The sequence below is a fragment of the Heliangelus exortis genome, chromosome 8 (assembly GCF_036169615.1).
Source record: "Heliangelus exortis chromosome 8, bHelExo1.hap1, whole genome shotgun sequence".
In the NCBI taxonomy this organism is placed as follows: Eukaryota; Metazoa; Chordata; class Aves; order Apodiformes; family Trochilidae; genus Heliangelus; species Heliangelus exortis.
The window spans coordinates 1650516-1677938 of NC_092429.1; the positions used below are offsets into that span (position 1 = coordinate 1650516).

General features: G+C 45.2%; 1 protein-coding gene and 1 long non-coding RNA gene across 3 annotated transcripts in view; one reads left to right on the forward strand and one right to left on the reverse strand.

The window, feature by feature from the left end:
• The first annotated feature begins 831 nt into the window (after positions 1–831).
• On the forward strand, positions 832–27140 carry LOC139798836 (uncharacterized). Its single transcript, XR_011726996.1, has 3 exons — positions 832–930; positions 17275–17362; positions 26816–27140. It is a non-coding gene; the product is annotated as an uncharacterized lncRNA (long non-coding RNA).
• DNAJC6 (DnaJ heat shock protein family (Hsp40) member C6) overlaps positions 937–27423 on the reverse strand; it is a 44254-nt gene continuing 17767 nt past the window's right edge. For both annotated transcript variants that reach the window (XM_071749911.1, XM_071749910.1), the window contains 18 exons: positions 23728–23878; positions 22887–22936; positions 22650–22798; positions 18625–18747; positions 17574–17707; positions 16570–16764; positions 16222–16339; positions 14906–14985; positions 14534–14727; positions 14338–14418; positions 13048–13488; positions 11016–11168; positions 9666–9734; positions 8849–8983; positions 6401–6652; positions 5896–6041; positions 4561–4737; positions 937–3200 (listed from right to left, as the gene is read on the reverse strand). In XM_071749911.1, the coding sequence (XP_071606012.1) occupies positions 3099–3200; positions 4561–4737; positions 5896–6041; positions 6401–6652; positions 8849–8983; positions 9666–9734; positions 11016–11168; positions 13048–13488; positions 14338–14418; positions 14534–14727; positions 14906–14985; positions 16222–16339; positions 16570–16764; positions 17574–17707; positions 18625–18747; positions 22650–22798; positions 22887–22936; positions 23728–23878 (2750 nt within the window). In that variant the 3' untranslated portion in view covers positions 937–3098. The remainder of the gene's footprint in view (positions 3201–4560; positions 4738–5895; positions 6042–6400; positions 6653–8848; positions 8984–9665; positions 9735–11015; positions 11169–13047; positions 13489–14337; positions 14419–14533; positions 14728–14905; positions 14986–16221; positions 16340–16569; positions 16765–17573; positions 17708–18624; positions 18748–22649; positions 22799–22886; positions 22937–23727; positions 23879–27423) is intronic.

Genomic DNA, 27423 nt, shown 5'->3' on the forward strand with positions numbered 1-27423 from the left:
GCACGATGAGGGTACAGGCAGGCAGGGAGGAAAGAGCCCTCCCGCCATCGGTCGCCGCCTTTTTGCAGGCGGCTGCTGAAAAAGCCCGTTTTCACCTCAAAAAGAATGGGCGCGGGTCTCTTCTCAGGCCTGCGTCCTCCACCTGCATCTTTTAGAGCAGTTAATTTTCAAGCCTTAGATTTTTTTTTCAGACCTCAGTTTTTTTGACCCTGGAACAGCCTTTTCTGAGGGAAATGTCACACACCCTTTCAGATACCCCTTCCCCAGGGAGAGCTTGGGGAGGTAATGCCCATGTCATTTAATTTCTTGTCTAACACAGCTGGGTTTTTGGGGTTTATTCCCAATTTCATGATGAATTTTAGCTCCTTTGAGTTGGCTGATACCAGGCCAAGAATGCCTCCTAATTAAAAGAGAAGACTTAGGTCATTAAATGCTCTTGGTGCAGCACCTGATTTAACTTCTGTAATAATAAAAAGGTTGACTCAAGTTATCCCCTTCTGTTTCTCCTGAAGTATTTTTTCTCTTCAGCATGAAAGACTGCACCTTTTCCCTGCAAATATTGTTTAAATTAAGCCCTTTGTGTCCTTACAATCCACTTGCACTAATGGGAACTGCCTGCTTCACATTGTTTTTTGTTTTGTCTTTTTTTTTTGCTCTTGAGGAAATAAAAACTTATAGTGAAAAAACCACAACATTTGAGGCATGTAATTTATGGTTACCTTTACATGTACCACCCAACCCTGTGCTGGAGGTGTTAATCACCCCTGGAAGACACAATCACACAGGTAAAGACACTGCTGACAAAAAAGTTTCCATTTATCAAATGTGGTTTCTTTGTTGTTCCTCCAGCATTTGCAGAGAAACTGCTCTGAACTGTGTGAACAGCAAGAAAGTAGAGCTTTGTTCCCCACAAGGACAGAAGATGCCTGAGTAAGGTAATTTGAGCTTTTTAATGTATATACAAATGTTTTAGACCAGTCACAGTTTCATTGAGTATATACTGTATTTACAAAAATTACAATAATTTAGTCAAGCAGTAAACCTGAACATTGATAACCTCTGTCACTACCAGATATGACAAGATTTTTTTTTTTTTTTTAAACTATTTTGATATACATACATCCTAATACTTTCATGCATCCATAAAAACATTAGGGATGGAAGTAATCAAAGCTTAAGAGGGGTAGGGGTTCTTTTGGTAGGTAAAGTTTAATGATGGATTTGTGTTTTGTGAGTGTATGAGTACCCAGAGTTATGGTGCCATGACAAATTTGATAACAAAGCTAATGTAGTTTTCATTATTAAAAAAAAGAACATTATAGTAATGAGATCCTTTTTATTATATAGGCATAGGTCACAATATCTACAAATGTGAAGGAGAAACAATAAACCAACAAATCACAGGAACATGATTCACATTCCAGTTATCTCTTTAGATAAGACAAGCACATACTGGATCAAAACATTAATAAATAACATCCAGTTTGTTATAATTATCTTAAGGTCTTTTTATATAAAAGGAGACCTAGGTGTTGGTTTCACATTTTCAATTCATGGTATTAAATAATGGACCAATACAACAAAAAGAATGACTTTTATACAGAAAGCAATGGACTTTGACACACTGTCTTTGCAGTAAAAGGTTTGCCACTTGGAAATGTTAAGTGCAACAAGTGGATTGTCTTTAAAAACCACCAGCTTGAAAAGACTCAGATCAGATGGCAACCTCTTCCTTAAGCAGTTAATACAACTTATTTCCTGTCCATCTTCTGCAGACATTGGCCCTTTCAGGGCTCCCACACAGGTACAACACGTTGGCAAACAAACTTCTAGCTACAGTTGTTCACCAAAAGGAAAATGCCAGAGTTTGGGGTGAAGAGTGTAACTTGCTTTCTAAGTAGGAAAGTCACTTCAGCTTTAGCATCAGAGATATTTCCAGGGGGGTCTTATTGCTTTGGTCCAATATAAACTTTTAAAGATTACCAATTTGCACTGTATTTACCTCAAAAATCAGACCTGGTGCACACCATGGTCTGAAAAGCAAGGTCACAACAGGTTGTGTTCTGCCAAGAGCCTTTGCCAAGTGCTCTGCAGCTGATCAAGGCATAAAGGTGACACAAGCAAGGTGGGAAAAGTCTTCCAGATCCTCAGGAGGGGAAGTGTTAGCCACAGACTGGGAAGTTTCTAGAACTTTACAGTGGGGGTTTGGTTTGTTGATTTTTTTTTTAATTTTTTTTGGTGGTTTCAAGCTATGGATGAGAAACTCATGAGAAATGCAGTACATGCTCATCACTTCTACAGATATGGGATTCACCCTTCCTCCCCCCCAACTCCCTGTTTTCCCAGAACTGCTGCTTAATAAACCAACAAGTTGCTTTTTAACATCAATTACTTGCTGTTTGCTTTAAAAAAAAAATAAATACTTGCTCTGTAACACTGAGGAATAGCTCCTGCCCATTTCACTGCTGAGCTGGGAGGTGAACTACAGTATTAATGCATGAAGCAGCAGCAGCCAGCTGCCACACAGCTCTAACCCAGCATTCAGCTCTCTCTCTGGTCAGGCAGACCATATGATTAATTAAAAAAGCAAACAGTGACTGTTAGAAGTGTGCCTAAACCACATCTGAGCACTTTAATCTGATAGACTTTGATCCAAACCCAAGAAGAAAGTACACTGAAGTTTGGGCTTTACCACCAGTTCTTGAACTCAAGTGTTGCCATATCACAAATCAAAAACAAAAAAAACCCAAGTAGGAAATTCAGTGGTTACACTGTGTTGGAGACAGAACAATTCCACCTTTTCCCCAGAATGTGTTCTCTCTCTCACCCCACTGCAATCCAAAGAAAAATATAAAAAGTACAAGAAACCATAACCCCATGGCTCTCATTTGACAAGCCAGGTGGTTAGAGTTCCTCTGAGCTCAGGATTCTTGATCCAAGTATAAGGAAACCTTTCTCTTGTTCTTCATGAGAAGTATTAGGCTCTCAGTTTTCTGAAACTTCTGAATTTCCAGGCAGAGTTTGCTTGATCTGTGACATTTGTGACAAGAGACTATATAAGCACTAGCACAGGTCTGTAGTGGAGACTGAGAAAGTACCTAATACAAGGGTTTTTGTCCTTGGTTTTCAAATTCTGACCAGGCATCATTTAGCTCCATAAATATCATCTTTGCATATTGTTCATATGGCTGCCCAGTAGCCTGGAATAAAAACAGAAAGAGGAGATATCACATCTACCAAATCAGACTACAAAAAGGGGACATTTGAGCAGATGGCTTTTAAGCATTTCTTCCTCCCTTTCCACAAATGGTTCTCACTTAGTTTTTGACAGGAATAACCCAAGTGTGAGAGAGGAAAGCACTGCAGTCCCAAGGGAAAAAACCAAACAAACAAGAAATTAACCTAGGCTTTGCAAGAGGCATTTTACCTGAAGGGAAAGAGCTGCCCCCCAACATAGTTCCTTGATGAAAGCTGTACTGCTGCAACCCTCTGGGCAGCCCACAACTTCTCAAGCCTTGCCCACTGCCCTGATGTTCTCAGGGCCTCCATTTCCTTAAAACTTCCATCTCCTTTCCCATTTCTTCTTTTCCTCATCACCCCAGGGGTTCCCAGGTGGCCTCACTGCTCTCTGGCTGGCAGGACCCCAAGTTTCATCATCAGGTAACCAGAGTCTTCCCTTTCAGAAATCTGATTTAAAGACCCTTTGTCTCCTTGAGCAGGCAGAAGATTCTGGATTGCTGTTCACCCCCAGGATGGTTTAGGAGTCAAAGTGAGGGTGACAAAAGCTGAAAGATCTGAATCTCTGCTACTTGGAGCAGTGTGTACCAAGCAGAGTCTTGGGGCTGGGAGTGGTGAGAGCTCTCATTTCCACAAACTGACAAAAGGATCTCCAAGTATTACTTCCTACAAAGCTGTTCACACTAATAAATCAGGCAGTTACATGCCCCATGTAATAATGAGGAGAAAAACTGGAGTTTGTGGAAGGAGGAGGACCTTACTTAATTGGGATGAGGAGGAAAATTCAGAGTTTTTGAAAGAAGGAGGACCTTACCTCATCAGGATGAGGAGAAAAATTCAGAGTTTATGAAAGGAGGAGGACCTTACTTTATAATGAGGAGATAAATTCAGAGTTTGTGGAAGGAGGGGGACCTTACCTTAAAATGAGGAGAAAAATTAAGAGTTTCTGAAATAAGGAGGACCTTACCTTATAATGAGGAGAAAAATTCAGAGTTTGTGGAAGGAGGGGGACCTTATCTTATAATGAGGAGAAAAATTCAGAGTTTGTGGAAGGAGGAGGACCTTACTTCATCAGGATGAGGAAAAAAATTAAGAGTTTCTGAAAGAAGGAGGACCTTACCTTATAATGAGGAGATAAATTCAGAGTTTGTGAAAGGAGGGGGACCTTATCTTATAATGAGGAGAAAAATTCAGAGTTTGTGGAAGGAGGGGGACCTTACCTCATCAGGATGAGGAGAAAAATTCAGAGTTTATGAAAGGAGGAAGACCTTACCTTATAATGAGGAGATAAATTCAGAGTTTGTGGAAGGAGGGGGACCTTACCTTATCAGGATGGACGACGAGCACTGCCCGCCGATAGACTTTCTTCACTTGCTCTGGTGTGACAAGATCTGCCATGCTAACAGGTTTCCACTTGGTCTCCCCTGCCCATAAAACCGTGTGCATTGTGGACAGCAGGGCTCTTATATTTCTCTCCTTCCCTTCAATCCATTCCAGGATCTGGAGAGAAGAAGGTGAGCCTCAATTTATGCCTTACATTCGTTATCCCAGGAGGAAGAAGTTCCTTTATTTAAATAGTCATGACTCCAAGCATTTTGTATTTCTTTGCAAGCTTTAGAAAACCTTTGGAAGCTGTTAGTCAGTCTCAGCTTTGGTTTTATGTCACTACTTGAAACTTCAGACACACCTTGAGTAACAACCCTGCTCAAAATACTGAGTTGAGCCTTGTGCAGGGTCATCAGATGGAACAGCCAAAGGGGAAATGAAATGTTTAACTGTGTGGTTCTTTAGCAAGCTTAGTTTCATACCTAAAATAAGCTCAGCTGGAACTCTGCCATGATGTGTATCTTTTCTGCATGACTGGAGTTAAGTCTTCTAAAGACTCATGTTGAAGGTTGGCTTCAACACAAATCCTTTTAAGCTCTAAACTCAGAAGCCTCAACTCTCTCCATGTGCCTTGTTGCTCCCTGCAGTCCAGCATGGAAAGCAAGGTGATGGCATCCTCCTTACCACCCTAACCCACATCTAGGGAAGGGGAGGAGGAAAGGAAGCAACTGTGAAAGCCAAGGCACAAGTAGATTTAATTGTCCCAGCCTGAAGAAGGGACTCAATAAAATGCATCAGAGCAAAGGGAATGATATTGGGAAGGGAGAATCAGCTGGGGAGGCAAATGTTGCACACATTGAATAGTACCACACAAACTGCTGAAGCTGTACAGCTCAGGAATTGGGAAAAGTATTGCCTGACTGATGGCAGCTTACTTAAAAGTGGCTGATGTGTCTGTACCAGCACAGTTGAAGCCTTTCCACAAGATTAAAAATATTAAAAAAAATAACATTCACTCATTCTCTTTTTCAAAAGTTTGTTTGGGCTTTTCCTCTCAGCTCTGGCTTCACTTTTCACATGCAGACAGGCTGAATTTCTGTCCCTTCATAACAGAGCTGTAGTGTGGCAGTTTTTTTGAGGAGAGATGAAAGAATTCCAAAGCAGGCAAGATTAATGAGGCAGAGGATTAGTTCAATTAGCTGTGCCTGCTAATCAGGGCTGGAGCACAGTGGAAGACCAGCAGCCCTGACAGGAACACTGAGCAAGCCACTGCTGCTTGCCATTAGGCCAGAAACATAACCTGGAAGTTTTAAAGACAAGAATATTGCTTACTTTTAGTTTTTCAGGGTCCATCTCCTTTGCCATTTCTTCTTTTCTCATCTCAGCTATTGTTTTGGGACCCTTCTTGTCCTTGTGAGCATTAAAACCTTGACCAGATAATAGATCTTCAAAATCTGCAGACACTTTTGGTTTTGAATCTTGAAGAGCAAAAAGATTAGGTTGTTTTCACTATACAGGTTTATTTAACACCCTTTTTCTACCCATTCCACCCAACACACTTATCACTAAAACAATCTCCTGGTAGTAATGAGTGTGTAAGTTCTCACAAGAGGGATAGGCTAATGCTAATGTAAATTATTAGGGAAGCCCACTTGGAATCCAGCATTTCCTCAACCCTACCATGCCTAGGACAGGAAAACAAGCACTGCACTTCATACATCATTAAACCATCAGCACATCTTACCCTCTTCAGACCCTAACTGACTTCAGGTGCTTGAGAATCAAAGCCCCATCAGGAGGAAGGGAGCAGTGGGATGCCCAGCTCCTCAGAACTTACCAGCAGGAGCTGCTCCTTTCCCACGGTCGCTCTGTGCTCCTGGCACTGCTGAGAAGCTCACGTTGTAGTTGGGCTTGTTCTGGGGTGAGGCATGAGGCTGGGCCTTGGGCTGAGCCTGCTGCCAGCTGTACCCAGCTCCTTGCTGCCAACCAGTGCTGCCCATGGGCTGGGGAGAAGGTTTCTGGGGGGAAGGGGGAAACCCTCCACCCATGCCTGTCGGTGTGGTGGGTTTGCTGGCAAACGAAGGGCCACCTGCAGAGTGAAAAGGAGGGATGGGGGGCATGGAATGCCAGGGTGGAAAGGACCTCCAGGATCAGCTGGTCCCACCCTTCTAATATTATTGTTCATCTGAGATGTCTCAGCACCCCCTTGAGACTTCAAACTTTCCAAAGTGCTCTGGTCCCACTGCCCCTGGAGACCATTCCAGTGTCTGACTGCTCATGGGGAAAATTTTTCCTCCTGTGTCCAATGGGAATCTCCCCAGGAGCAACTTGTGCCCATTGCCCCTTGTCCTGTCCATGGGACTCCTTGTCAACAGGGACTCTGCATCTGCTTTGCAGCCCCTTTTAAGTACAGGAACATGGTCATAAGAGCTCCCCAAATCCTGTTGTTCTCAGGGCTGAACAGACCCAGGTTTCTCAGCCACCAGCAGGACACTGACTTGACTTCTGAAAAGGGAACCTAAGCCCTTGCTGAGGGTGCAGGAGTGCAAGAAGGATGAGCAGGCACCCTGCATTTACAGGACATGTTTCACAACAGTAGAGGAAACAAAAATAACCCCAAGACACTGCAGATGCCAGGATGCAATTTTAAGCAGAGCTTGAAAGCTGGAAAGGGACTTTTTACAAAGACATGTAGCAAGAGGACAAGGGATAATTGTTTTAAGCTGCAAAAGGGTAGATTTAGGTTAGATCTTAGGAAGAGATTTTTTAGAATGAGGGTGCTGAGCCCCTGGGTGCCCAGGTTCCCCCAGAAGCTGTGGCTGCCCCATCCCTGGCAGTGTTGAAGGTTGGATGGGGCTTGGAGCACCCTGGGCTGGGGGGGGGGGGGGGGGGCGTCCCTGACCATGGCAGGGGGGGCACTGGGGGGGCTTTAAGGTCCCTTCCAGCCCAAACCAGTCTGGGATTCTAAACAAATCCCCTGGGGGCAGCTGGCTTCTATTTTCAGCCCCATGAGCTTACTTTTGCAACATCAAGCAAAGCCCTTCAACTTTCCTGTCACTGCTCTGTAAACGGCTTAAAAATCCACCTGCCTTTGAAGCCTGGACAGGAATTGGAGCAGTGGCTTGTTGGGAAAACAGAGGGAAAGCTACTGGGAAGCAGAGCTGCTGGGGGTTCTGGTGGCCACATCAAGTTGCCAAGTGTTGAAACAGCCCCTTCCTGTGCTGGTGTAATATCACCCCCCAGAGCCCTGGGGTTCAGCACCTTGTTACTTCAGGAGATGTTCCCCTGGCTTAGTTTGTGGGGGGAGGTACAGAGTGTTGACATTTTCTTATTGGAGACCAACACCCAGCTCTGAAACATGTCATGGAAACTGGATCAAGCCCTTTGGACTCCAGAAACTGGGCTTAAATATCCTGTGGGTGCCAAGGACCTTTGTTTTCAAACAGCAGAACTTTGCTGCAGAATACACGTTTTAAAAGCACCTCTTCAGCTCTGACATGGGTCTTGGCATCCTTTTTATTTTGCTCCTGCAGAGCAGCTGGTGATCCAGCAGAGGGAACCGGGAAACCTAATTCCAGAACCATGCTGGTACTGACGCAAAGGAGAACACAAACATCAGATAAAACCACAAGGGCTTGCAAAGAGCTGAGGGCTGGGACAAAGAGAAGAAAAAAAAAAAAATAAAAAAAAAATCTATTTACCAGGCTCAGAGAAGCAGACATGCTGGGTTTTAAGGGAAACTTAAATAATTTGTCTGAACTGCCTTTTTAACACTGGGGTCAAGGGTTGGCTGATCCTCTTGAGATAAAACAAGGAGAAAATGCTTGTCTAAGGAGTCAAGCAAACAGGACAAAAAAAAAAAAAAAAAAAAAAAGTCAAGCCTAGAAGGAAACAATTCCTCCAGGACCTCAGTAGCTTTGAAGAGGCAAAGTCTGCTGCCAGGCACTGCTCCAAGGGCTGTGGCCACAATGCTCCAGTTGGAGTTCAACACAGAGCATCCTAAGAGACTGTTTAGACTGAGGAGACAGAGGTTGTGCTTCAATCCCTAGAGCTGGGGATATCCTAACAGGTTTTGAGCAGGTTTTTTTGATGAAGCATCAGTAAAAGCACAGATTTAGGAGACCTTACAGAGAATTAGGCAGGAGGGAAAGCTTGAAAGCAGCACTAGCATGAAAGCAGGCTGAGGGAACCCAAAGAGCTCTGTCAGATACCAGGCTGCCCCTTCTATTTCTCAAAAACATGGAGCTGGTAATTGTTTGGGTTTTATTAAATAAAAGATGCAAACCTGCTAAACTGGCTCCCAGAGTCCCCAGATCAGCAAATGGATCCAATGTTTGGGGTTTAGGCTGATGAGTGGGAGTGCTGTGGAGGGATCCTGTAGGACTGGTGGCAGCTGACTTGCTTCCCATACCAAGGCCACCTTAAAGGAGGAAAAAAAAATATATAACTCCTTTTATCTCCATTTTACATGAGTGCAGCTCTTACCCTGTGCTCAGTCACATGTTAGAAGACTGCTTGAAAAATTAAGTCTACTATTGTCAGGTTCCCAAGCAGTCTCAACTCAGTGTTAGCCCAGACTAGTTGCACACCCACTCACCATTAGGATCAGTGACAAAACTGCTCCCCAGATTGTCTGCAGTGACAGAGCAATTATGACAAATTGATATATTTTAAGTGGAAGCCTTCAGGAAGCAGATTTGATAGGACATCCATGTTCTCCCCAAAGACTGAGGAGAATCATGCTCTTGTTTATTGGCACCCAGGAACACATAGCACTCCCCAGGTCCTTCTTTTGGCTCTACACTGGAATGAAGCACAAATAAATCCTCACCCAGCACCTGTCCTGCTTCAGGCTCTTGTTTCCTCAGGAAGGAAACTCAGATTTTTTAACAGAAAGAGTGGTCTCTAGCCAGATCCTGGGAGTCCAGACCATTGAGGTGAGAACTAAAATCCTGACTGAAGTTTTATTGTATTAGGCAAAGCAGCAGAAAGTGGGAACTTGTCCTCTGCTGTCACTGGTAGCACCTTCCAGCTGCCTCTCCTCTCTCAAGCCTCCTTAAGGGTTTTTTTTGATAAGTGACCTGAATTTTTATAACACTTGCCTGGTTTGCTGGGCCAGTCCCAACTGCTGGATACATCTGGTTGGATGGAAACTGTGGGTGTGCTGGAAGCTAAAGCAGAAGGGTTACTTATCAGTATCTCATAGTAATAGAGCAAAACCAACATAATCTGGCATCTAGGAAGGGCAGGGGGCAAGGAGCAGTGGAGACAGGATTGTGTCCACCCATCATTTGCTAATTAGAATTAAATCCCCACAATGGGCACTGCAGATTTAATTCATTCCTCATCTACTGCACAGAGCTAAGCAGGGAAAGACACAGATTTGTAGTGTTTGTTTTATGTTGCCTTTGTCAGAGGCTTTAAATACTTACTTATTAAAACCTGACCAGCAGAACAGCACATGGAGTTTAGCATTTCTGAATATGTCTCAACCCAAAGAAATATTCTGCATGGAGACACCAATTGCAGCAAAACAGCCCCCACAGATGTAAACCAAAAAGAACAGTCTTTGCTCTACCTTTGTCTCAAATACAGCCTGCACACCCCTGCAGTTCCCCCTGCCAGCATTTCATTAGCCCTAGACACTGTCATTTAATACCTCATCATGCTGGGATACCATTGAAATTCCTTTCCTGAGTGCAGCCAGCTCCAAGTGTGACCCAAAGGCCTTGTTCAGGGAGCTGACACCCGATACCTTTGGCAAAGCAAGGACACCAGCAGGGCCAGCAGCACACCAGTTCCCTCCTTTGCCATCTTGGCTTCCCAGCCAGAGTGTTGCACCCAAGGGACATTTTTTAGATGATCAGACACAAATTAATTCATATCTGAATGTGCTGAAGGTTATAACAGTAAATTTTGGTGTGGGAGGGGAAGGGGGTAAACTTAAGGGACAATTCCAACAAAGTAAGGGAAGGATGTCCAAAGGAAAAAAAAAAAAAAATCCTTCTCTTCAAAGAAGAGTCAAATTCAGCTGTGAATTTGGTCAGGATTAGTATCAGATCTAAAGAAAGCAGATGCCTGTAACTAAAATTACCAAAGGACTTCTGTTTTCTCTAGCAGGCTTAATATGCTATGCTCTATTTAGCCCAATTAATGGTAGTGTGGTTCAGATGAGACCTCATAACCACAGGAGTATGCAGGCAGACATTCTTCATGGTCTCTTTTTTCTTCATGTATACAAATAGCTCATTAATTAAGTATCAGACTGGAGCAAAACCAGCCTCATCCTACCACACTCCAAATCATAAATATGCTTTAAGTCTAGAGACAAGAAAGCTCTTTCCTGTTTCGTGGGGTTTCTGTGGTCAAGAGTCATTTTATGGTAAGCAGTTTGTACTTAATGGCTCCACCACTATTTCAAAGCAGCATTTCATGTGCATGCACTTTCTTACCCATGTGAAAGGGATCACTGTGCACTGTTGGTGAAGGACTTCTTGTTGCTTGAAGGAAAGGATCACCAGGGACAGCTGATGAACCAAGAAAGGAACCCAGGAGGTCTGGACCTGTTTGCTTAGGGCTACTTCCAAATGGATCAAAGGCAGTTGCTGTAAAAACAAGATTTGGAGCAAACTAAATCATTAACTTGTACAATGAACAATGCTTCAGGGGAAAGTGTGGAGAAGAAAACCTGATACCTGCTGACACCAAATAGGAAACAGCACAGAACTGGGGGAGAGCAACTGGAAAGTACCAGTTCCCAGGAGAGCCACATGACTTGGCCATGACAACACATTTGTTGATGCCATCTGTCTTTTCCAAAGAGAGGGGCTGGATTTAGGAGCAGTCAAAGCACATAATTAGATACTTAGCCACTACAGATGAAGTTTCAACTTGCACAGACTGCCAGGACATAAATGGATGGTGAGGGACAGTGTGGAGCTTGGAGTTACCACCCAGACACAATTCCTGCTCCCTCACAGGAGCTGAGCATGGTCCAAGATCATTTTAGGCTGTCAAGTGTTACACATGTTGAGGTTAGAAGGACTGACTTTTAGACAGCTGTAAAAAAATAACTGATATTTTCCCTACCTAATGAGTTACAAAAATTCAGTTTGTTCTTAAACTCCAACTTTGATCCATTTGTTTGCCTTACTGTCTTTCATGTAAAACACTCAACCAACAGCAGAAATCTCTATCAAGTCACTCAAATTCTTACTTGTCAACAATTATAGAGCAAAGAGGACCCTGAACACTGTGACATATGCTGCTATAAAAAAGATGCAACCCTGAGACACCATGCATTGTGCTGATGCTGCTGCTCATTACTTATGTTAATCATTTAGGATACTCAATAAATTACTACTCTTCACTTATTTTGCAAGCTCTTATTCCTGCTTTCCTGGCTTGGGACAATTTAGCTGTTGGATACTTTTCCTTTCTCTCTCAAGCACCCATCTGGCTCTGCAAAGCTTGACAACAACACGCAGCAATTTTTTCCTGATGCTGTTGCTTCACTTCTGCACACCCAGCCAGAGCCAACCCCACCATCCCCAAGCCTGTGCCTCCTTAAGATGAAAAACCACCATTTCTGTCCAAGGAAGTTGGCAGGCACTGCAAATGCTCTGAGTTGTTAGTTGCTGAGAAAATGTTAAGTAAGCAGCTTGTGCTCTTTGAATCAGACACACGGTGACAACATCAGCTTTTCAACCACAAGGTGAAGGATCCAAACCAAACACAGGGTTGTGCACAGGGACCTGCTGGCAGATCCAGCCACTTGTTCACATTTTACCTTTGGCAAAACTCTAATCCAGAGGCCCTCAGGGAATCTGAGCAGCTTGGATTTGGGTCTTTACCTTTTCACTTAAAGGATTTTCACTCTCCCCCTTCCAGCCACATAACCCTCCAGAAGATCCCTCATATCTATCCAACCCATCCTTCTGCCAGCCTGATCTCAACCTGCCTCTGAAGAAACAAAAGGTCTTCTCATATTGCCTGTCTTGTCTGTAGAAAACCAGACAGAGCAGGAGCCATATTTCATAGCTCAGAGCATCGTAGCTCAAAACCCACCTTAAGATAAAAAATAAATTAAATTCAAGCTGCTGTAAATCTACCCAAAACCCAAGAAGCTTTTTTTTGTTTTTTTTCCAAATTGATTTTTTCTTTAAGTGAATACATGTTCTCCTGTGCATTCTTGGGCACACAGTAAAAGCAAACATGATGATCTGCAGTGGCTGTCAGCATGAGGAGCCAGCCAGACACATGGGTGAGCTCCAGTAGAGGTTTAGGGACCAAACCAGATCATCTGATTTGGGTTTTTTTGACTGAAGCTGCACCAACTGCTGCCTCAAGAGCAGAGGAGCTGCCTGGCCTCTCGGGATGACTCTCAGCTCCTCATTTGCACAAAATGAGTGTATCCCAGAGGAATCCAGTGGCCCCAGGTGCACGTGTCCCCCCAAGTCCCCCTCTAGGCACAGCCCCTCTTACCTTCTCCTACCCTGGGGGATGGGGACGGGGATGCTGAAGCTGCAGAGCGCCGAGGAGTCGACTGCACAGATCCAGGTCCTCCAACCTGGAAGACCTCCTCAGCAGCAGGTTGTCCACCTTGAGAGCTTGGCCCACCGACCCCAAACAAATCATTCAGCAAGTCAGAGTTAGAGGGGGCAGCAGTGGGCTGCGAGGGAAAACTCTTGCTCATGGGGCTGCCATCCAGGCCCAGCAGGTCCACGTCTTCAGGTGGAGGTGGTGCCGGAGGCTCCTGCTGCTTTTTGCTGTGTTTTGGTGTCCCCTGAGGTTTGTCACCGCTGGCATTACTGTGCTGACTGGAAAGGGACAAGAGTTCGTCATCTGACTGTTCGCTTTCCTCATGCACCAACGCTGCTCGATCCTCTGAGGTGGGGTGAGAGCTACTTTTGTCAGATTTCTGATCTAAATGATGATTGGAAATAAAATTAGGGAGCCGTTAGTTTTGTCATCGCGAACGTTCCGGACAAGTCAGCTTGCATGCAGAACATAAAGAAAAAAAGAAAAAAAAAGCTACTGAGAAAACCACAACAGTGTTTTGGCTAGATTTTAAAGTCAAAAGTATCTATTTCAAAGATTTTTGTTGCTGGCCTGGAGCACAAGGAGCCAACTTGGAAGCCCAGACAGAGGTTAAGTGACTCTCCTCAAGGCTGAAGAGCCAGCAAGTGTCACGGTTACAGATACACTGAAGGAGTTCCTTCTGGTCAGGACCAAGCATCCTGGGTGCTCACCAGCCATGCCCCAAAATCCAGGCAAAACAAGGAAAGGAGCAGGGACAGAAGCCACCCTCCTAGCTGTGCCCACAGGGATCTCCTACACCAGGTTCCTACCTCTCACGGAGGAGGAGCCCTGCGTGCAGCTGCACCATTAGCCCCTCAAGGTACTCAGCCCTATGAAATAGTCTCTCAGACACTTTTAATTGCTCTGTTCTCACAGCACCACATTTAAAGTGCAGCTTTTTCATAAAGTTCCTTTTGGTTTGAGCAGAGGAGGCCCTGGGGCAAAGCTTTGCACCCTAAAGATGTCAATAATTGTCATGTACAGCACGAGCGGGCGACGCTTGAAGAGAAGGGTGTAGGAAATTAATTCCCACTCAATTGCAACATCAGGGTGTGCCCAGCAGAACACTCTGATCTAATGGGAAAGACACGTTACAGTGAGATCCTCAGCCTCTGTGGTCCTGGGAGGAAAAGAAAAAAAAAGTTGTTTATCTTGTTCAAAGCAGATCTTCTTTTGAAGGCCGAGTCTGCGTACCTTGCCAGCTGAGAGATGAGAAGAATGCACTCTGGCCAACATTTCTGAGGTTATCCTGGGGTGAATCAGTGGGACCTTTACCTGTAGCACAGAGCACCAAATAAACACATTTTAAAAAAAAAAATACCAAGGAAACCCAAAGCTCAGGATGCAGGTAAGTGTGTAAATCCAGCTAGCAAATCTGTCTGGCTCTTACCTGCCAAAGCAAGAGTGTCCTGGTGTTCCTGATGAGAGGAGAAGAGAATGGCTGGATTGATGTCTTTTGTGGTGAAATTCTCCCATGGGGGAGTTAATTCTGTTTGTCTATCAGTTGGTTGTATTTCTATCTCCAGTATAACATGAAAGAGCTGAGGATATTTGTCTGGAGAGTCACAGGCATCCAGTTCAGGTCTAAATGGGGACAGGAGATCAGTTAAAAGGGAGAGGATATTTCAGCAAAGCTATATGAAGTCTTTCAGCATATGCATGCACACAAACTTCTCACACTGCAGGGGGGGAATATTCTCCTTCAGCCTCCTTAAGGCTTTTATGCTTCAGGTTTGATTCATGTTCAGCTTTAACTACTCACTTGGTGAACTTTAGTGTGGTTGTTCCCAGGGCTATGAATCCAGTATGAAATTGAATTTGGAATATTTGTGTGTTGGTCATCTGAAAAAAAAAAACAAAACCAAAACCATTCATGAAATTAAAGCTTCAGGGTTTTTTTTTTAATAGTAGTTAAATAAAATTGATATCTGTTTCCACTGGATCCAGAGCAAGTGGTTTATACCCTAGGAAAATCTAGGACCATTTCACTTAGAGCAGAGGCTTCCCCAAAGTGTCATCTATACAACAAAGAGCCCCAAAAACAAATTAAGAGGAGAAAGCTCAATCTTTAGTCACTCTGCAGCTTGATGTGCAAACACATCCTCAGGAAAATTACCAAGATCTCAGGTTGAAGTTGCAGAGGATTAAGTGACATTTTGAGAACACAGGAGTCTGGGAGGTGGCATTCAGAGCAGCTGGGTCAAAACTTGGGCCTTCCTCCTTTTTTGTGCTTTAAGTCCCAACAATTTAAATAGATTAATTCACCAAGAGAGCCAATTAACCCTCATCACTATCAAGGTTAATGGAGCAACTTAGTGCATGACAGCTACTGGTTCCCTTCTTGCAGGTCCCAATTTTCTAGCCTGAGCAGACTGCATTTCCAAATTCTTCTGCAATCACAAGAGCTGGAGAACAGCATTTTAAAATCAGTCTCAAAGCCTGAATCACCCTGGACCAATAAATATTTTCACTTTTTCAGCACTGTGGAAGGAAGGAAAGAGCAGGGCACGCTCACACCAGTTCCCCTCCATTCCCTTTCCTCAGTTTCCATCATCACCCAAGTCCTTTGATCTTTTGGCCATGAAGAGGGTGGGTTTAGCTATCCAGGCTGGGTTTAAATGGTCTTTCCCAACCCCATGAGTGACCAACCTGCACAAATTACCTTTTTGGCTTAACAACCAGAAAAGGTGAAGGCTGGTCTAGAGCAAGCAAAACAGAAGTGATGGCTTAACAAGTCAGCCTGACCTCAGCAGAACATCTTCCACCTTCCTGGGCTGCATAGGTAGAAGCTTTGGTGGTGGTTTGCCCTGAGCTGGTTTCTGATTTCTGCATCAGCTGGAAGGATCCTACACACTATGGGCAGCCACCATCTCCATAAGGACATCCCAAAGGCATCACGGACTTCTCCGGATGCAGGTCTTTGGTTTTCACTTAGTACTGCTTAAATTTGTGTTGTAGAAAGTGGGGAGACCTTCTACATCATGTAGAGAGCCCTGTGCATTCTTGGACTCCCTGTTTCACCCCCTCTTTCTTTGCTGCTTTGCCTCTGCCATGCAAGAGAGTGAAACCAACTCCTACTTTTGCTTGAAGGCGTCCCCCAATGGTTGATCTCATGTGGTAGACAGAAACAACAACATCTCCATGGACAGTGGCTCCCAGTGGGATCAGGACTTTCCCTTCTTGCACACGGTATTCCCTTTGAGGGGAAGAGAAGGAAATCCCCAGTTAAGCTCCCTTCCACAACACCAAACAAATATTTCACAGGAGAAACCAAACACAGCCCTGGACTATCACAACTTCTACATTCACTCTCAGCACCAACTTTCAACCGCTGCACGCACAGATATTTAGCCACCTCACAGCAAAACCAAAGCCTCCTCCTGTTAAGCTCTCGAGGGTGGTCAGGAGGAGCTCACAGCAACTCACTTCATCCTTTCATACTCCTGGGAAGTGGTCAGGATCCTGGTTTCTCCACTGAGGATGTCACAGAAGGGTCGGCACCCGTTGCGTTGTTTGTTGAAGCATGGGACTGGGCTGAGGGTGACTGACTTGATTGTGAGGGGTTTGCAGTGAGGAATGATGGGCTTGTCTGCTATTAGATCACAAATGTATCCTATGTACCTGCAGACAGAGAAAACCATTACTCAAATCTCCATCACAGGGGATTAAGTTTCATTCTGAACCTCAGGTCTACCTTGAAATCCAGGGAACAAACAACTCTTACCACACCTTGAAATGTCTACCTTGAAATCCAGGGAACACACAACTCTTACCACACTTCCAGGATTGGGGTTTCCAGCATCCTTGTGGCTGGCACAAAATCTGCACTCCTGTTTCTGTTTAATTACAAGAACTGGAGCTCAAGAGGAGAGAAATTGACCTTTAACTCTGAGCTGGAGATCATTTCTCCTCATCTTTTAGGAAAGGATGCTAAGCAACGATCTTTAAGGTTTACCAGAAGTTTGCCTTTATTTTATACTCACATAGCAGATTAATCACTTTGTTAATTGTACACTGAAGGGTCATTACTATTGCATACATAATGCTCCCAGGTTTGCTCTGACAGGCATTTTTTCCTCTCTTTAATGGATGTTGTAAAATTGTCTTTTTGTGGTTTTTTTTTTTTTCCAGTCTAAACTCCTCTAAGGATAAAGCTGACCTAGGGAGAGGGATTCACCCAGGCCCTATTAACTACAGGATTGCCAGCTGCCCACACCTGGTGAGCAAATCTATTTCTTTTTCCTTCTTTTTCTTCTATTTCCTTCATTTTCTTGCTCTCTTGTAGCAATGTGAGTAAAATGGAAGGGGTCAGAAATGTCACCGAGTGCCATGGCCAATGCCCGAGGAGTGCCGGGGCAGGTTTTAGTCTGAGACTAAATAACAGAATAACAGACTCCTGGCTTGCAAGGGGCTTATCCAGGTGGCCTTACCTCCTGTGAGATGGCCACAGCACAATTCCAGGTCTCTTGGTGTTCAGCAACTGCATAGCAGGGCCTGGGTTAGAGAAGAGGTGACAGAAACAGAACATGGCGCTGACCAGGACAGCTGAGGCTGCACGGCCATCCTGTAAGGGGGAGAGAAAGGTCCTGAGTATCAGAGACAGCCTTTCCAGTTCCAGCAGAACACTCTCCACTCTTCCTTAAATCCCAACAAATCATCTTTCTAGCAAGACCTCAGAAAAATGAGGAATTTCCAGTGCTGTGACATTTGTTTAATGCTCAGAACCTCAGCGAGCTGAGATGGCCAGGATCAAAGTTAAGATAATATCCAGTAAGCAGCCAAAGCTGAGGAGGGTTTAGACTTGTTTTGGAAGCCCAGAAGTACATTTTGTCTACAAATGGTGTGTCATGACTGCTCCCAAGCTGTTTTATTATCATTATTTCAAACAGACCAGGAACTGAGCACAAAGGGCAGAGTACTGCAGTCAAGTTTTAACATGGAAGAGTACAAAAACAAACAAAAAAAAATCCATCCAAAGGTTCCCTCACCTGTAAAACTCCACAGCCTTCAACCTATAGTTTGCAACTGAGCAGGTCTGCCTTTTATTTGCAGTGATGATGAGAAGTGTGTTGGCAGAACCATACCCCAACTCTGATGTGCCAAATAAATGAAAAAAAACCCAAACAACAAACCCTTCCACCAACATCTTAGTTTCAGATGCACGTTCAGAGGCAGGGATGGGTATGAGAGCCTGCCCAGTGCTACCAGAGTGCCATGTCACCCAGCTCATCTCCCACTTGTCAGGAGATAAAGGAAGATCTTGGAAGTCAAGGCTCATTTGCAAGGGAGGAATGGGAAACCTACTGCCCCATCAGGCAGGCAGCCACCCTCAGAGTCTGAAACCCAAGTGAAAAGGGACCTTGATTTTATGACTGATTCTGTATCACTGCATTTCTTGTAGGAATTGCCACCATCCTTCCACACAGACTCCAGCCAGGCAGCACAAATAATGACTTTATGGTTACTTTCTGGTGTCCTTACCATGCAGTGGATGACACAGACATTTTTGGGGTTCTGCTGTAGCCAGTTGTGCATGTTCTTACAGACAGCATAGAGGTTGTGCAGGCTGGGGGCTTGTCGGGTGGGCCAGCTGCATTCAGAGACCTGCAGGGATGGCAGGAGGAACAAAAATCAGCTGCATAAAGAAAGAAAAAAGCACCCAGAACCTCAGGTTTTTACAAATGCTTTCAGCCCAGAAACCTACTTCTCTTCTACAACCTAGAGCTATGTGCTTAAAACCTACTCCATCTCATGCAGAATTCTGCTCTGTGACTTTCATGAATTATTAGGAGACAAGCAAAAAAAAAAAAAAAAAATTCAGTTCAATACCATCCTATTGATGTCCTGTCACTGACTATGCATTTTTGTAAAATTTACATTTCAAGTCAGATTATTTTAAGGGGCCTTTCCTGAAGCTCCAGCCTCAGAGCAGCACATGGATTTCTCCTCTTTTTCCCTAAAAACTGTACTCTGATTTTCAAAGGACATTGAGCATCTGTTGTTCTCACTTGTTTTGTGCCATAGGATTTTCAGGCCATACTTTGCAGATATTTGATTAACAAAAGGGAAACTTTTGTTAAAATAAAAATTTTAAAAAAAGTTGTATCTGAGCAAGTATAGTTAAGACAAGCCAGAGAAATTAATGACCTCTTAGAGCTGGAAACCCACAGATCTTGCAGTCTATCTGCTGTTCATTGATGAGCTGGTTCTGACTCATAACACTTCTCAAGAGCAGTCCTTGCAGCCCTGAACAGCACATCAAATAGCCTTCTACAGACATCACTGGTTCATCTGATTTTAATTGAGATCACTTTTTTTTTTTTTAAGAGGGAAAAAAAAAAGCATTTCTAGCTAGAAGAAATTGCAAGGAGAAATGTCACGAGGCCTGGCCTCAGCTGAAGAATCAGTTCTCTCTCTCTCAGCTGCCATTTGGATGCTGCTGAATGAGGAACAGAGGCAGGAAGGAGATGGTTTGCCCAAATGTGCTTAAATAGCCATCCAATTTCCATTCCAAGCTTCTCCATCTCTCAGAGGAAGGAAGTGCTCCAGGCTCCATAAAACTTGTATTCATAAACCCCTTAAATACACCTGCACAACATCCTACAGCAGAACAGGCATCCTGACCCAAACCAGAGAACTACCAAGCTGTGTTTTGTCTCCAGCAACAGCTCCAAGGAGACCCAGAGGATACAGGGATGGAGCAAGGAGGCAGCACTGCCAAACCCAGAGCATCCCCCCCTGCCAGCCTGCTGGAGCTGGCAGCCCTCCTGTTAACATTTGGGGGGTTTTTGTCTGATCTAACATCTCATTCCCCTACACTGGACAGTTTTAAGACTCAGCTTGAAAAGCTGCTGAGGTATTTAAACTGTATTTTTACCTAGAAAGGTTGAACTAGATAATCCTTGAGGCCCCTTCCAACCTGGCATGCTGGGATTCCATGATCCTAACTAAACATTTGTCTAATGGCTTTTTAAGACTCAGGGAAGTTTCTGGGCTCCACAACACCCTGCAGTTCAGCTGGGCACTCAGGGAGCAAGTGCAGGAGTGTCCCACCAAGTCAGTCCATGCTCAGGCTCTGGCAGGCAGTGAACCACTGGCTGTGGCTGCTTCCTCCTTGGGAGAGGAGGATAAAAATCAGTTACTACATCTATTTATCCTCCCTACAGCATTATCCTCATCCCCCATCTTCTCCTCTCTCAGGAGCTGTAGTTTCTCATTGCTGGTGTTGATCATAAACATTTATTCTATCCTTTAACACACCCAGAGTACTAATGCCATAACTGACAGATTATTGCATATTATCCATAATTTCACATTATGATGCCTATTTTTTTTTACACCAAGCAGAAGTCTTCTCCTCCTCACCCCTAAATATTGCTGCACCAGGCTGCTGGAGGCACAAGATCCACTTGTAGCCAGCTCACTGAAACACAATTCTGATTCCCAGTGGCTGCTGGAGTGAACATGAGCAGTGACCCTATCACTGATGCTCTTCTGCACAGATCTCATGACAACGTATCTGGAAAAGCCATTATCACTTATCAAGTAAATAATACACATTTCCCAACAGTCCATAATTATAGATTTCCTTTGCCTATAATAGCACAGCTGCCTGCTGGCTGGCAATTAGGAAATTAAGTGCATGCTATGAAGCATTTATTTCAAACACAACCTCACCCGTGAACAACCACCTTACAGAAAAATAACAAATTCTTCTAAAGCTCCAGAAATAAGCACCCAGCACTTATTTTCCTTGAGCAGCAGGGCAGCAGCAGCCAAGAATGTGACCCATCAGCAACTTTGAAGTTTAGTTTTGTTCATTAACTCTGTATTTGGGTTCTCAGTTTTTCAAACTGATTGCATAGCCTCAAGCAACCATGAGCTCTGCTCTCCTGCCAGGGCAGGGAGGAGAACAGAGCACAAGCAGATTTCTGTGCTCATAGACCCCTCTTTTCCTCAAAGGTGTGGGGAGTTTGGGGCTTTCTGCCCTTCCCAGCCACACCAGGGCAGGAAAACAGCCCCACAGGACATGAACTGTCATCTCCCTCCAGTGCCACTGTGCACAGCAACCTGCTTTGATTTGGGGGAAAAAAGTTTTAAAGATAGGAACTCAAAATCCTTTCACTTCAAAGAATAAGTGTGCATCTCAAAACTTCAGCTCATCTGGCATCTTCATCCAGAAAATACTCTGTCATTCCACCTCCTTGATAGCCCATTAGTATTTTTTCCAGTATATAAGTTCATATTTATAATGGTTTCATTTCCATCTCACACACTGTTCTGCACATTTCATTTTTCCTGACGAATACCTGGAATCAATATTCCCAAGCCCATAACCCGAAAGTAGAATATTTTCATATAACAAACATCCTTTTGTTCCTGGGTTTGTCCAGGCAGTAGCTTCCCAAGCCCCTCATCACACAGTCATCTGTTGAGCCATGGGGCAGGAGATAAAGCCCAGGGGACAGAGCAGAGGAGTTATGGCCAGGTCAAGCCATTTCCCAACAGATGTTTAGTGCTGGGCTTTCAAAAGCCAGTCCTTCTCCTCCCCCCAGCACCAGCAGTGATGCAACAGAACCAAGTGAGACTGAAGGTACAGAGCCCTGGATATCTTTTAATTAGTCTTTCCCATTCATTTACTCCTATTTGAGGTCACAGCTGGTTACTGATTGCCACTGGGAAATGGGCTTCATGTGTGAGTGATTCCTGGTGAACAGAGCAACTGCTGAAGGTAAATTAGACTGTACCTGAAATTGAAATGAAATGGGGTTTATGCAGCATGAGATTCACACTCCCTGATCAAGGGGAGGCCTGGCAACTGCTGCTGCTTTTTTCGAAGACAACAAGAATTAAAACATCTGAGCAAAAATCATCACTCCCTTGCAAGAGAGGAAAAGAACAGGAAGCTTTCAGAAAAGATTAGCTCTAATCTTGCATTTCAACAGCAGTGTTTCATAGAGATTTCCTCTCAAAGCCATTAATGAAGCAGAGCCTTGCAATGCTCCCATATGCTGCTCTGGTTTGAAAGAAGAAAACTGGGGCAGAGAGTGAAGGTGAGTTTTTGAACTCAGACACCAGTGGGAGAGCCAAAATGCTCCTTCAATCCAGTTCCCAGCCTGCTGCTTTGCCTGCTAAAGCATCCTGCTTGGTCACAGCACTCCCAAGGGATTGTTCAACATGGAAACAACCTACCTATTTATTGATAAATTTCTTTGAAGCCCCTTTTGGTTTACCCTTTGCTTGTCTGCAGCAGGTTCTAACAGCTCTGTAGGAGCCCAGAGCAGCCCAGGCTCAACCTCATGCAACCCCACAAGCTCCTGACACACCATCATGCCCTCAGCTTCCCAGCTCTCCAATCCCCGTGGTCCCAGGCATCAGCCAGACCCCAGAAGCAACCACAGCACCTTAGAAACACCTCTAATTCCTCTCTCCCTACCTTCTGCCAGGCTGCCAGAGCAAGAGAGGGACCTGGTGGCCCTCCTGAGAAGCCCTCAGGGGACACTCACCCGGTTGTGGAACTTGGCACTGCGATAGTACTTGGGTGACAAGTTGAAGACTGTGTAGTGGTCAGGGTGTCTGGAATCCAGAAATGTCCTCACATCTTCAATGTGGTTCCTGAAGCCCAGCTCAACACCTTCAGCTGGAAAAGACATCACTGGAAAGAAGAGGAGAGGCCAGGCTGAGTGTGTTCATGGGCTTCTCAACCCAGGGATGCTCCCAAGGGGTATTTATGGCTCACTTACCTATGATTCTTGAGGTAATGTAGGAAATGTCTAACTCTCCCTTGGTGTAACTAGAAGGCAAAACAGGAGACAGACATCATGCACATGTTTACAGAAGACAGCTCATGACAAGAACCAGAAGGAGAGTACCTTCCCCCCCCCAAAGATCTGCTTTTGACAGCAGGAAAGGATGATCTTAAAACTGATTCTTTGTTCCCTTCCACAAATCCAATTAACTGGATACAAAAGCTTGGGGGGGGGGAAAAAGGGGGAAAAAGCTCCCTTTTGTCATTAATTTTCAGTGCCAATTTTCAGGAGAAATCTCTAGCTTGTCACTTTGCAGATCCCTCAAAGCCTCTGAGGTCTCTCCTGCATTTTCTTAAATTTATCATAGCCCCATATGGCTCAGAGGCAGGTGGAGGGGGACAGGCTCAGGGGACAACCACAGCAGAGGTGACCAAACAAAGTCACCTCAGCTCTTTCTCCTGCTCCAAGTGTGGCTATAGCAAAGGGAACAGTTACAGCAGCAAGAAGCCTCCTTGTCCAGCAAAGGGAAGACATGAGGCACAGGGGTCACAGGGGTCAACCCAAAAGTTAGAGACCAAGTGCTCCACTTCCACTTGATGTTTATGTTCAGTTACTATGAAGCTCAGGTAGTTTTTTACCTTGGTTTTCCTGCTTCCTTGAGGCCAAAAACCAATAATGAGACAAAAAGCAAAGAAGTCACTTGTGGTTTTCACCTCCTCCCTTCGTTAGGTGGGAGGAAAGTTGAACTGAGCAAATGAAGGCAGCAGCTCAGACCAGCACTTTGCAGGTCCTGGTTTTACCTGCATTTTTTTAGGCACCTTCAGCTGTACTGTACCTGGCAACAGACTGCATGACCTTTGAAGATGTATCTTTCAGGGTATCCTTCAGGTTATCCTTCAAATTGCTGAAGAGTCTCCCTGCTCCTCCTTTCACCATATCCAGCAAGCCTCCCCCATAGCTGGACTCCATGTCTGGTGATGAGGCACCTTCAAGTACAACAAAACCAAAGCCAACATCACTTATTTGGAAGAGTTCTCAGGTTTAAAGCAGGCTGGAGGCACTGCCAGGGCTTGTTATCTGTATTTTACAAAGAGACCTTGCAGCTATCACTCCTCTGGTTCCACAGCATGTCCATGAGTGGTGTTAGATAAACACTCCTCAGATATTGCTCACCTAATCATTGCTACCAGGAGAAACATTTGAGAGGCATTCAGACTCCTATGAAACAAAAAGCATTACATCTAAAGAAGATTTACTCCAGAGATTTCCAAACCCATCTAAAGAGCATTCAGTCTTTAAAACCTGGAGTGAGCTATCAATAAATAAAATACATACTTAAACTGGAGGCTCCACTGGTAAAAAAAATAATGCTGTTTATTATTCCCTTATGCACAGAGGGTGCTTAATGTACTCTGATGTGGTCACAATCCATGTGCACATGAGCTGTGTGCTAGAGCAGTAAAATTAGAGGCCATCTCTCCTCTACACTCAGATTCAGAGCCCAAGATGCCTTCTCCAGGCACTGGAGTATTCCTTTTCATAGAACCATAGAATTGGCTGGGTTGGATGGGACCTCAGAGCTCATCAAGTCCAACCCTTGATCCACTCCCACTGCAGTTCCCAGCCCATGGCACTGAGTGCCACATCCAGGCTCTTTTGAAATATCTCCAGGGATGGAGAATCCACCCCTTCCCTGGGCAGCCCATTCCAGTGTCTGATCACCCTCTCCATAAAGAAATTCTTTCTAATGTCCAACCTAAACCTCCCCTGGCACAACTTGAGACCTCTTGTGCCCTCTTGTTTTGCTGAGAGTTGCCTGGGAAAAGAGCCCAACCCCCCCCTGGCTCCAACCTCCTTTCAGGGAGTTGTAGAGAGTGATGAGGTCTCCCCTGAGCCTCCTCTTCTCCAGCCTCAACACCCCCAGCTCCCTCAGCCTCTCCTCGTAGGATCTGTGCTGGATCCCTTCACCAGCCCAGTTGCCTCCTTTGGACCTGCTCCAGCACCTCAATCTCCTTTCTGAGCTGGGGGGCCCAGAACTGGACACAGGACTCGAGGTGTGGCCTCCCCAGGGCTGAGCACAGGGGCAGAGTCCCTTCCCTGGACCTGCTGGCCACGCTGTTCCTGAGCCAGCCCAGGATGCCATTGGCCTTCTTGGCCACCTGGGCACACTGCTGGCTCCTGTTCAGCTTCCTGGCAATCCAGACTCCCAGCTCCCTTTCTGCCACTCTGTGCCCAGCCTGGAGCTCCCCATGGGGTTGTTGTGGCCAAAGTGCAGGACCCGGCACTTGGCCTTGTTGAACCTCATCCCGTTGGGATCAGCCCAACTCTCCACTCTGTCCAGGTCCCTCTGCATAGCCCTCCTGCCTTCCAGCTGATCCACACTCCCCCCAGCTTAGTGTCATCTGCAGATTTGCTGCTGATGGACTCAATCCCTTCATCTAAATCATCAATAAAGATATTAAACAGAACCGGGCCCAACACTGATCCCTGGGGGACACCACGGCCGCCATTTTGATGCAGCCCCGTTCAGCACCACTCTCTGGGCCCGGCCCTCCAGCCAGTTCCTAACCCAGCACAGATGCTCCTGTCCAAGCTGTGGGCTGACAGCTTTTTCAGGAGAATGCTGTGGGAGATGGTGTCAAAGGCCTTGCTGAAGTCCAGGTAGAGCACATCCACAGCCTTCCCCTCATCCACCAGGCAGTCACCCGATCATAAAAGGAGATCAGGTTGGTCAGGCAGGACCTGCCCTTTCTAAACCCGTGCTGGCCGGGTCTGATCCCTTGCCCATCCTGCAGGTGCTGTGTGATGTTTGCCAAACAACTTGCAAGCATTTACTTCAAGCATGATTAAAAAAGAAAATAAAGGAACTCATTGGCTTCCAAGTACAGGATTAGTTTGATCTCTCTTCTGGCTTTTGTGTTACTCTGCCAGAAGAGCTGTGGTAGAAGGAGGTGATGTTCAAAAGGTACTTTGAGTTCTGCAGGCCAAACTTTTGAAAAGAAAGGAAGGCAGAAAGGTGGTGATGGGGAATGGAGGAAAAGGAGCAAAGGGATCAGGGGATCAGTGGTACAGGACAGATCTTAATGGCTAGAAATGCTGTAAGAGAGTAACAAGAAAATGTAAAACCTAGAATATAAATGAACCCTAAGGAAAAAAGAAAAATTAAAAAAAAGGAGGAAAAAGAGAGAGGGTGAGAATGTCACTATTTCTAAAAGCAGCTGCAATTAATTCCAAGTTTACAGGGCACACTAAACCAGAGGCAGAAAGAGTGGCCCATGAAAGGGTGGTTCCAGCAGAACCAGGAGCTCACAATCTCCTCTGCCTGGAAATAGTTTGCTGCAAGCAAGCAGCTGAGTCTCATTATGGAGAATTAACCTCAGCATAGATGAGATGCAGCTTGTTCCTGCCATGACAAGAGCTCTATTAACCCACTTACTGGAGATTCCCTGGTGGGCTCAGTGCACTTTGGAGCCACCCTTGTGACCTGTGTTTGTAGCACAGCTTCCAGAGGAGGATCCCTTGCTCACAGCAACCTTCTCATTTCCTAAGGAAGGAACTTCCAAGGTTTTACATCCACACTCTGCCAGCTGTGTCCAAGGTGCATGGAAGGGCTCTTCCCAAATAATTCTGGTAGGAGATGGCAATGATGTTCTCTGCTGCAGCTCAGAGACTCAGGAAAAAGAGGCAGCAGCACCCATGTGGCTGACACCACACAAAGCAACAAGGAAAATACACCCTGTAGTAGCAATCCTATCACTCCTTCCCTCTCATCACCCAAAGGGTGGGATTTCCTTGGATAGATGACAACTGAAAGAGCCTCTTCTGACAGCACCAGCCTTGTGCTGTACAGGATGGAAGCTGGAGAGGGCAGAAATCTGAACTGAACACTAAAGCCCTCTCCTTGCTCTACCTTAATTTTACAGAGTATCAGAAAAAGGAAAAAAAAAAAAAAAAAACTTCTCCCAAGGCAGAGAGTGCTGAGACAGCACAGCCCCTCTAGACACATCCCACCAGGAGATGGTGCTTCAAACGGAGAACTTTGGGATCACCAGGGAAGTTCAGAAGGATGCAGTGCTGGAGAGGAACAGTGGAGCATGGCTCCTCTGCCTGCTGGCCAACCATCCCCTGCTCACCAAAGGAACATCAACAGGACAGCTCTGGAGTGTTGGGGGCTTAGGGAGAGACCAAAGCACAAAGTCTGTCATCTGTCTCCTCTCAGTGGAGCAAAATCACCCAAGGATGTTATTACCCAAACTCCAAAACTCATCTTCTGGACGGAGAACAAAACCCTGTGGTGTCCAGAAGGGAAACATCTCCCTCCTCCCCCCAAAGAACTGCTCACCTCAACACCTCTGGCCACAGCCCTACAAGCAGGCTTTGTGTTTGGTCTCCAAACCAAAGCCCCTGAAACCAGCTCAGCTTTAAAACCTGGGATTCTGGGGACCAGAAATGGGTGAACAAAGCAGGTGTGACCCTGTGTGATGGGGAACAAGCCACCATCACCTTGTGGTCTTGCAGAAGACCCCAGAGC